The sequence below is a fragment of the Anopheles funestus genome, chromosome 3RL (genome assembly GCF_943734845.2).
Source record: "Anopheles funestus chromosome 3RL, idAnoFuneDA-416_04, whole genome shotgun sequence".
NCBI lineage: Eukaryota > Metazoa > Arthropoda > Insecta > Diptera > Culicidae > Anopheles > Anopheles funestus.
In genome coordinates, this window is record NC_064599.1 from 60,226,529 (window position 1) to 60,237,404 (window position 10,876).

The 10,876-nt window shown below is 37.6% G+C and overlaps 1 protein-coding gene across 2 annotated transcripts; it reads left to right on the forward strand.

The window, feature by feature from the left end:
* Nucleotides 1–683: 683 nt before the first annotated feature.
* Nucleotides 684–10,816, forward strand: LOC125768331 (uncharacterized). Of its 2 annotated transcripts, XM_049435791.1 has the most exons (4): nt 684–988; nt 3,988–4,130; nt 4,322–7,413; nt 9,520–10,816. In XM_049435791.1, the coding sequence occupies exons 3-4, from the start codon at nt 4,329–4,331 to the stop codon at nt 10,356–10,358; spliced, it is 3,924 nt and encodes a 1,307-aa protein (XP_049291748.1). In that variant the 5' UTR covers nt 684–988; nt 3,988–4,130; nt 4,322–4,328; the 3' UTR covers nt 10,359–10,816. The 2 variants fall into 2 exon arrangements, with proteins under 2 accessions (XP_049291748.1, XP_049291747.1); XM_049435790.1 differs by having other exon boundaries at nt 4,322–10,816.
* The last annotated feature ends 60 nt before the right edge of the window (nt 10,817–10,876 follow it).

Genomic DNA, 10,876 nt, shown 5'->3' on the forward strand with positions numbered 1-10,876 from the left:
CTTTAGGCCTTGATACACGACAAACTTTCTGTTACAAGAAAAATAGTAGTTCTTATTTATCTGTTTATTTATCTATTTATCTGTTCAAATTTCGATTGTTCATTTTGAGATGATTAACCCGAATTGTACGACATATTTTGGTATCATAATTTATAATTTCAATATAGTTCACTATGCTGTTTGGGGCCAATCCATGATCCCCTTGCAAGCAGTGTGACCAGATTGTTTTCCTCGTTATCGGTAGGAAAGCTAAAAAATTAATCGGTAGTTGTCGGTATGATCCTAATTCTGTTCAGCTCATGTTCTCTTCAGCTAATACGTGTGACCGGGAGGAGGAGGAGGGGGGGGGGGGGGGTTGTCCGCAGGGAAAATGGAAATGTTGAACTTGTTGAACTTGTTGAACTTGTTGCACTTGTTGTGAATTTTGTCGTTTTCAGCGGCGCAAAAACAGCCAAAACTCGGGAGAAATATGCAGTTTTTGATTGTCTGTAGACAATTCATTCTTGACATTAATGACTTCTTCAGTCATATTAAGAAAAGTCTGTGATTTTCGGTAGGATTCTTCAAAAATCGGTAGTTTTAGGGTGCTCGTCTGTGAATCGGTAGGCTTATCAAAAATCGGTATGAATACAGATAAATCGGTAGTTCTGGTCACACTGCTTGCAAGTAATAATGCTCTTTGGGTGATCATGTCTGTTTTTGACATTTTGGGGATTTGTGTTCCGTTCCCCCCCACGTGGACGGACGTGCTTTGGCTAAAGTTTTCGATTTTTGTGTTTGAATTTCTTACTAACAACGCTGTGTAGAAGAAAATCATAATACATATACAACAGAACGATTATTACTGAAGATTGTTATGAACTATCCCCAAAGTTTCAAAGTGTCGTGTAAAACAAGTTAGCGAGAAATACATGAGGTCATTCTTGGTGACATCCTCTTCTTCATTGACGACGCCCAGAACCGAAAGACCGGCGAAGTAAGATAGAAGGTGAGATTCGTTTTAAAATACGCTTTTCTGCTATATCGTGAAAGGGGCCCAAGAAAGTAGCATTTCTTGAATTTTAGAGAAGTTGTCCCTTGAGTTCCACGCTTCTTTATTCCATGTCAGCGATAAAGCGGCTGTAACGCATTATATTGCATCATATTAAACTTGCCTGCATACCTCATGTGAGCTCTTTGTGTTGGGTATTGGAGAGGAAGATGACAAAGTCAGAGTTTTAAGTACGTTGCGCATCTTCTCTGCTTCTCCGCAAATGTAACCTCGAATGTCGACGTTATGTTAGCGAGGATTCACATCGGCATCGGACGACGTACCCCATCGTTTTATAACGAGAGAAGAGATGCAGAGGCGGATTTTCGTTTAGGCGGACTAAGCGCCCGCGTGGTTTCCCCGTGTTTGACGTTAATATATTTTAGTTCCCCCCCTCATCGTCAGCCTAGTTTTGGTGGACTCGACAAGAAGCAGTTACCCAAGTAGAAATATGGAGCAGTTTATTGGCTTTTTTCAATGGACTTTGCGGATCGGCAGCTTATCCGGAGGTCGGATGGCACGCACACAAGAGAAACCATGGCGACACGAACACATTTACACCAACTTGTCAGCCGGCCTTACCGCAGGCGAAAAAAAAGAGGTTATGTGTGTGATCTTATCCTTGCTTGCTTCTAATCCCTTACAACAGTTCGACTGTTGTAGATATCCGATCTATTTTTAGATTTGCGTCTGCGAATGAGATAGGAAGAGAACATATATTTTTTAATTAGAGAAATTTTCTTTACTCACCGAGGTTTCAGGCATGGTCCATGGTTGTAACGGGATCACTGCTATTCACATGATCTTTTTTATTGATCTGCGGCTGGCGTCAAAACAAATGTGTTTGGTTCTTTCTTCACGGAGGAACGCCAACGTTGTTTTTTATTTTTTATGTTCGTGGTAGCTTTTCTTTTGTCTGGGTTTTACAATCATAAACCGATTATGTAAATTAGATTTGATTTCGTATTTTATTGATCTTTTGAATCCATATACACTTTCTTAACAATTTTAATGATGCCTTCGGTACAATTCGGTACAATCTTCTTTTTAATGCTATACATTTTTTTGTAGGAAAGGACAACTCCTTACTATGCCCTATACGTAATCAACTTTCTTTTAACATTTTTAATATACGCGCATGTTTGTTTTTTTTCAACCTGGCGAAGTTTTGGCATGCCATTTCCAGTTCCTTCTAATGATCCTAACGAGGTTAGTTCTACATACAAAGATCGTTGTATGTAAATTTGATTCGGTTGTTTCTTACACCTAAATGCGTAATTTGTTTTCTCCGAATACCTGTTTTGCTGTGATTCTCAAACTCTGTTATTCTACATATAAGTGGCGTAAATATCCCGTGCTGTTCTACCTACTCATTTTACAAAAAAAAAATCTTATCTGATCACGACTCTAGGATTATCCTAGCAAAGGTAATCTAAGCGCTCGCTATTTCAGTTTAAATTGACGACAAATACGCTTGCGTAGTACTGGGCGCCAACGTGCAACGGTTAGAACACGTATGAAAAAAGTTTGGGCCATGTCCTCCAAGGACGTTCGACACGATGCGTATAGGAGCATCGCCAGCTAAATGATAGAGCCAAATGAAGATTAATCATCCGGATGTCGCAATAGTGAGTGGGTTTCCTGCAAAGAATTTCTGCTCGACCGAAAACGAGACAAGAAGAAAAGTCATTACGATAAAGTAGGTACATGATCATCTTGCACTGCTGTAATACTTACCGAAAACAATATCCAAGAACACTTTGCAAGCCTTCATCGGCCATCCTAGAACATTTATTAGCTGCTTATCAACTCGTAGCGGAACAATGAAAGTGGGTTTTACATTCCTAAACAAAGGAAACAAATATTATTACTATTGGAGTTAAAAGCAACATATCTTTCAATTGCAGTTGAACTAAATGTTTTAAGAGATAATCCCATGTCCTTAGCCTATTTGCACTATCAGCCCCAGTATATTTACCCTCTTCTTTCGTTCCGGATTGATTCCAATCGTCGTTCTTCTAAAAACACTCCGTTTCGTATATCTATTCACCCTCTAGAACGCTGTCCTGTACTTCCGATTTAAGCACTGCATCTGCAGCGTCCGGCTATTCAATTTGCTAAAACATAGAAGTTTTACACGTTTAATTAAACGCTCGTTGTCCTGTAGTATATTCCATGAATATAACTAAACACAGCACATGAAGAAACGATATACAACTTACCTAGTCCTTCTGAACTCCTGCTAGCTTATCTGTTTCTACGTCCATTTCTAACTGTCTGAAATTACTTCAGCATGTTAGAATAACACTCTACTTTTCTTTAAACGCTTTTTATTATACTTAAATAAACACTTTTTCGCCAAAACGGGAGCCACAAAACACTCAAAACACGAAGGAGATTTGAAAATGCGTTCAGTGTATATTCGTTAGGACATACGATTTGTTTTTGTTTTGAAAATGCCGCGATAGGATGGGCGACGTTCACCAACACCATCATAGACTTTTATCGTCGTCCTGCTCTTTCCTACGGCGAAGTTTCTTCCATCTCACGATTCGAGCAAATTTTTACCTTTCACACCCCCTCTGGACTATATTTCGCTTGACAATTTCTACTTGGGTAGGGCCTCTTGCTTTTATCTTCTAATACACACACCTTGCGCGAAAACACCTCGGGCGAAAACATTTTTTGGTTTTTTTTGGTTTGTGATTTCCGTGTCAATCTCTCTCTACCTGGCTTGACGACCTCCAAGGTCACGCCGAACATTTCTAGCTTACTAGACTTATATTTACCACCTAGCCGGATAGTCAGTTCATGCTACGGGGAACGATCCGGAAGGGATTTGATATCCAGCCTTGTCTTGCGGAAGCGGCGCCCTTTATCACATACACCGCCGGCCCCTCGTATTTCCACATCAATGCTGATGTATGGATAGTAATTACTATTTTCTATCATTTTAGATACGTTAAAACGAATATCGCCTCTAGTTTGGATGCTAACCATCGGCGTGGGTTTTGGTTCGACCCATTCATATCATAAGTGTCGCTTTCTAAGACAGGGGCAGATCACGACGACTTCAACACTAAATATTTTAATGTTCCAGGTAAGGTGATGAGAACATATTGATTTGTTGAGAATAGTTTAACCTGTTAAAATATTTTGTTGTTATGAAATTATCGAAATAATTTAACCTAAACACCAACATTTTTCCGCTGTATTGGCATTTGAAACTGAATGAAACCACATTTTGTATAGTAAATATTGATTTTCATGTGATGTATATATACTTTTCAGAAGCAACATGAGTACTACAGTTGAGCACTATGCATCTACAATGTCCACAACCATTGAAACGAATCTGCAGAAAACCGCCATGGCTGCGGCACGATCCGTTGTAAACAAATCAGGTAAAGGACTATCCTCTATGGAAGGCAACATATATCACGTGGATCTGGCCGTCATGATTATTCTTCGAGCGTACAGAATGCGTCCACTGGACAATGCACTCGACTTTTTGGTCGCAATGGAAGTGTCGGCAGCGGGAAAATTTGACGACATCTTGTACCATTACTCATTGCCACAACAAGCCACCACTACGTTGTTCATACAAGCTAAACGTAAACAAAACAAGGGATCTATGCTGGAACAAGACACTCTATGCCCTCCCCAGGAGGACTCCAAAGCAAACTACTCGATCCCCATGTACTTTGTGTCGTTTCTCGAGGTCGATGAAAAGCTTACTGACGATGCTCGATATGTGCTGTGTACTAACGTTGGACTGCATAAGAACATCAGATGCCATTTTAAGGAGATCAAACCACAGCTGGAAACAAACCAACAAAAGGATAATTTTTTACAGTTCTGTGAAGATATAAAAGCAACATGTTATCAGTTCGATTGCAACAAACCCTTCCCAGGACTGGTTGACAAATTAAAAGACGCGTGCCTCGCTAAACTAGGGAAGGAACTCGCCCAAGCCGTTTTTAAGGACCAGGTAATGACATTTAACAACACGCTGTTTAAAATATTTTTCAATTTAATTAACAAATGTATAGAGCCATTAGCACAAGAAACAAGCGATCCGTCTGTGAGCATGTATAAGATAGCGGAAAACTTTTTCATTGAAGATGAATCAACAACAATTGGAAAGTTTCGATCTTATTTTGAAAAAGAACGTGAAATCCTACTAAAAAAGGTAAAGAAGATGACCAATAACAAAACGACAAACCAGCTAAAAATCAAGATTCATAGGGATTCGTTCGAAGCTGCCAGCAAAACTGCACCAACCGGGGATTTTTCAATGTTTGATCAGAAAGTAAGCAAGTTTTACGAGAAATTTCTACTTTTATGTAACTCCTGTAATGAAGAAAAACTGAAAACGAAAGCGATGGGCTTACTGCCAAAGTGGTGTAGAGCTGACCGAAAAACAGTAATTGATATGTTGGAGGGAAAACTGTTGAATGCGATGAAGAGTACTCAACCTGTTCCGATGGATCGTAGGTATATGCAAGATTTTTTTTTGGAAATAGATGTCAAACAAAACATCAGTGATTTGAAGTGTTCTTCAAGACAGTACTTTGAGTTAGTAGACAAAAAACATCCTAATATCAAAATGCTCCCTATATGGTTAAAAGGGTCTAAACTGTATACATTCCTAAAGCACGAGTCTTGCGGTGGTTGTTTTGAATTTAAAAACACGCTTGATTTGACAGTAAGTTCTCGTATATTATTACAAATGCTATCACTGTTACAATATGAAACATTGTTTGTTGATAGTACCAAGTATGCAAAACAGCAAGATATAAATGATATCCTTGAAGAATTATTGTCGTATCTTAGAGATATAAATCATCCTTTTATCAAGGTAATAACGATCCTAGGTAAACATGATCATGTCTCCATTCATGAGATTAAGAAATTATCGGAAAAATATTGTCGAAAGATCGTTATTGTAGAAAAAATTTCAGGAAGTCGTCGAAACGAAGAAGCTGTTGAAAGGATTAAAGTGAATCTTTTGTCAGATGAAGCTTTGATACATTTTTATATACACAATGAACGAATGCTGTTCGGCACTTCTACGCCACTGAGTAGCATTGTGAAAGAATTCGACGATTTGAGCTTGCTATTGGACGTATTAGATCTTTGTGATCAACCGGGAGAACTAATACATAGCAATTTAAATGAGCTACATTATGAAGAAATTAAACAATTGTACGTTGGTCGCCATTTTGTATCCCCCAATCAGGTGGAAACGAGGAACATTTTTGATGAGCTAGATGATCCATTCGATGTACAGAGTGCCCTAGCTTCGAACGATGAAGAACTCGACACACCTGGTTTTCTAGACAATGGAAAAGTGTGTATCATCCTCAATGATGCAGGACTCGGTAAGACAACCTACTTTACCTGGTTAGCTTGGCGTTTGTCAACTTTGAATCCATCTTTGTATGTCATCAAATTTAACGCAATGGAATATTCAACCGATTTTAAACGTTTGTTAGGCATTAATGTACAAAACCTAGATGACACAGAGATGGTGCGATTATTATATCGCTTCATTCATTTGGCGCTGTTCGTAACGAGTATCAACAACCGTAAGATCGACGAAAGTGATTTAGTTAGAAACCAAGCCGATCGTTGTGCCAAACTGCTGCAATTTTCAAACGGTAGCATAATATTGGATGATACGGAGAAAATCGAGCTGACACTAATGGAAATTATCGAGATGCGTTTGTTCCAAGAGAAGTTTAATCAGCGGAAGCTCGTTTTAATTCTTGATGGTTTTGATGAGATTGCGCCATTTTATAAGGATGTGGTTATGCATTGTTTTGCACGATTTGCTCGTTTTGATGGAGTGCAATCCGTTTATTTATCCAGTAGACCGTATGGATTTGAACAGGAATTAAAAACATCCTTTGACCAATGTGGAATTCTTCAGTTGAAACCTTTTTCAAAGAACGATATCATACTTTCTTGTCATAAATTTCTTTTGATAAATTTAGATGGTTACAAACACTACGAAGAGAATCATCGAAACTATATACTGGAAACGTTGAATAAAATTCTTTGCTATGTTATGAAAGATCTAACAACCGTTCCATTGTTACTGTACATGGTGCAGATAATCCTTTTACCCAAGTTTAAAAATCATGTAAATGAAAAGTCACACATATTATCGTATGAAATGTACAACACGAATCTTGACATCCTTCATCTAGTTGAAAGCTTCATCGATAAAAAAATAGAAATTTTAAGCACTGATAAAACAGGCACGAGCGACTCTGCTGGATCGACGGCTGCAGTCAAGATAAACTTAAAACGAATGAAAAAAGAAATAAAGGAACAGCACATGCTGTTGGCCATGTACGTTCTATTCGATAGTGCTGGTAGAGAAAAACTGTTATCCAGGAAGGAGCAGAAGCGTGCTGAAGAATTAATGGAAGAAGTGAACGATGGCGATGAAAAAACTGGAATTGTCCTCGGTGTACAGAATGGAGTCCCTCAATTTCTGCATAGAATTTTTGCGGAATATTTCACTGCTTGTTGGTTGTACGAAAACTTGGAAAGATTTAAGAATGAAAGCATTTTTCGCTCTCAGACGATTTGGTCGGATTCTTTGGGAGAAACTCGCGAATTTTTAGATCGGCTTATACTTCGGGAAAGCAAAGGTTGTGAGTTACACTTGGCATTGGTAAACAAATCTATTGCAAAAATTAAAGAAATACTTCACTTTAATCCTTCTGCTGTTGCTGTTCCAGATAAGGTTGGACGCTTACCATTGCATTTGTTACATTATCATTTAGACGCAGGCATACACAAAGGCACATTATTCCTCAAAACAAAAGAATTTAAACAAATACTAACATGTCCACGGAATGAAGATCGTGAGTTATTTAATAAAAAAGACATGCTTTATGGATGGAATGCTTTAGATTATGCATTTGTTCTTAACGCATGGTCTTTAATAAAAACTCTTTTCACAACGCGTGTGCAACTTAACATGGACATTCTGAGTCAGCAGGTGTGTTCCAATGATATAAAAGCATTACTTATACAGGAAACAAAGTATGTTAATTATATAGGTCGAAAGGACTTAGCAGACGAACTGAGCAAACATGTGGCAAAGTATCTAATTGCAGACAAGCAAATAGATATTTATTCTCCGCTTGCAGAATTGAATCACTCATCTGTGATAGGAGAAGTTATCGACGCAAACAATGTGTCTATGTTTGGTCAGTTATCAACTACATCACATTCAATGGCGTTGGATTCGGACGATCATGCCAGGCGATTATTTGAGCTACTAACGTTCAAAAGAGCAACTGATGGAATTCAGATGTATCTTCTTGACAAACATCCCACTCTCGTGTCCATGATTCATGACAACCAAAGTTTATTCGTTTATGCCAAATGTGCCATTAAAAATAATCAAACTAAACTGTTTAAAATTATTTTTAAACTGTTCTGCAGCAAAAACAACATCCCCTGTGTTGAAGAAGATAATATTATTGATGAATTTGCCGATCAAAACGACGCTGGCTTAGAAATTCCGTTTGGATATAATTGCTGTAATTTCTATTACGAAGCTTTAGAATTCAATATAGAAAGGTTATTGTCTGAAGCGATACATAAAGGCAATATTCAAATGGTTAGTTACATTATTCAGAAGACGAATATGGTCGATATGGCAGAAGTGTTTGAAACGACCGTACATAAAATACGAGGAAATGATCACGAAAATAAGAATTATAAATATGTTATACTTGCATTCAAATATTTATTCAAGAAAATCGTGAGAAAGGATCGTGAAGAAGGTGTTGATCAAGTTTTCCTGGATTCATTTCTTACGATCATTGAATATGGCTGCGTGTACATGTTGCACAGCTTATTTGCCGTTGGATTTGATTTAGACCAGATCAATGCGCTAAAACATTGGGACGTTTTTCATCACCGTTTAGTTAATTCGGACGAACGGCATTCGGCCAATATATTTGTATATCTTCAACAACGATCGTTTGTTAATTTTTTCCATACTTTTGGCCCAACAGGTGAAAGTATTTTTGAAGTTGCTATTAACAGTCAACATTTTACAGTAGCACAAGCGCTATTTCAAGACGAATTCCGCAATCTTTCAATCTCGGAAAAGGAAAATTTCGTTTTAGATTTACTGCTGGAACAATTATTAAAACACGGTATGGAACAAATGATTGACATGACAAAATCTTTTCTTACGAATAGTGAACGAGGTGAAATGGAAAATGAAACTTGGTATTCAGTCTATTACTCCTTTTGCCAACAGAATGTTGATAAACTCCACTTGGTTGAACGACTCATACATAGAAAGATAGAACATATAAGTATTCATATGACAGAACCTACCAATTCTCTTGGTACTTCGGATGCGCTCAAGGAAAACGATAGAATAATGAAAAAGAAAATAAATAAGGAACAGCACATGCTGTTGGCCATGTACGTTCTATTCGATAGTGCAGGTAGAGAAAAACTGTTATCCAGAAAGGAGCAGAAGCGTGCTGAAGAATTAATGGAAGAAGTGAACGATGGCGATGAAAAAACGGGAATCGTCCTCGGTGTACAGAATGGAGTCCCTCAATTTCTGCATAGAATTTTTGCGGAATATTTCACTGCTTGTTGGTTGTACGAAAACTGGGAACGGATGGAAAAAGATAACATTTTCCGGTCTGAAACGATTTGGTCGGATTCTTTGAAGGAAACTCGCGAATTATTAGATCGACTCATACTTAGAGAAAGCGAAGGTTGTGATTTGCACTTGGCATTGGTAAACAAATCTATTGCACAAATTGAAGGAATACTTCGCTTTAATCCTTCTGCTTGTGCTGTTAAAGATAAGATTGGCCGCTTACCATTTTGTTTGTTTCATTATATTTTAGAAGTAAGAGAAGACAAATCCATAGGAGACAAGTTGTTAGAAGTAATCGAAATATTTGAACGTGTACAGAGAGATGAGTTTTTTCATAAGAGGTTAGGCAAGGTTAATAGAAGGAATGCTCAACATAAATGTTTATGCGATTTCTTTACAAGTGGTATAACAATGTATTTGGACATTCTGTGTCAGCAGGTATGTACCAATACTATTGATGCTTTACTTAAGCAGGAAGAGGTCTACAATTACATATTTGTTGAACATTTCGATAAAAAGGACTTGGCAGATGAACTAAGCGAAAAGGTGGCAAAATGTCTAAGTGAAAACAAACAAATAGATGTTCCTTATTCAACGTTGTTGGAAAAAGTTTCAGTGCTGGGTAGTGTTACTTTGAAAAATCAATTAATTTTAAAATTAAATTCACGATAGGCTTTCTCAATTCGATTTTTTTCATAGAATTTGAATGAAGCAGTTATTCAAATGAACTGAAAGCATATCGCAGTTATTTGGTTGATTTCATAGTACCAGAAGCTAAGAAGTTGTATTCATAATCTCGGATATACTAATGTTATACGTCGTAAAATGATTTCTATTGACGAACACGTGAAAATGTGTAGAATAAAAGGCATAAGCAACATGATAAAGTAGTAATTAAAAAGTTGATCTTTTAGTTGTGAAGATGTCATTTCAGAGGTGGCTTGTTGGTGCATGTGGTAAATGGCGCCGGTTCCACACGACAGGATCGGGTATAAAATCCCATCCGGATCGTGTCGCGCGTAGCAAGCACTGACTATCCGGCTAGATGGTAAAAATAAGTCTGATTTGTGAAAATTTGTGTGATTATTGGCTGCTACAGTGAGTAATTGAAGGAAGTATTGAAATAATATCTGCAAATTGGAAAAAAAACATATATTTAAATGTACGTAATGTATGTTTGCAATAAAAAA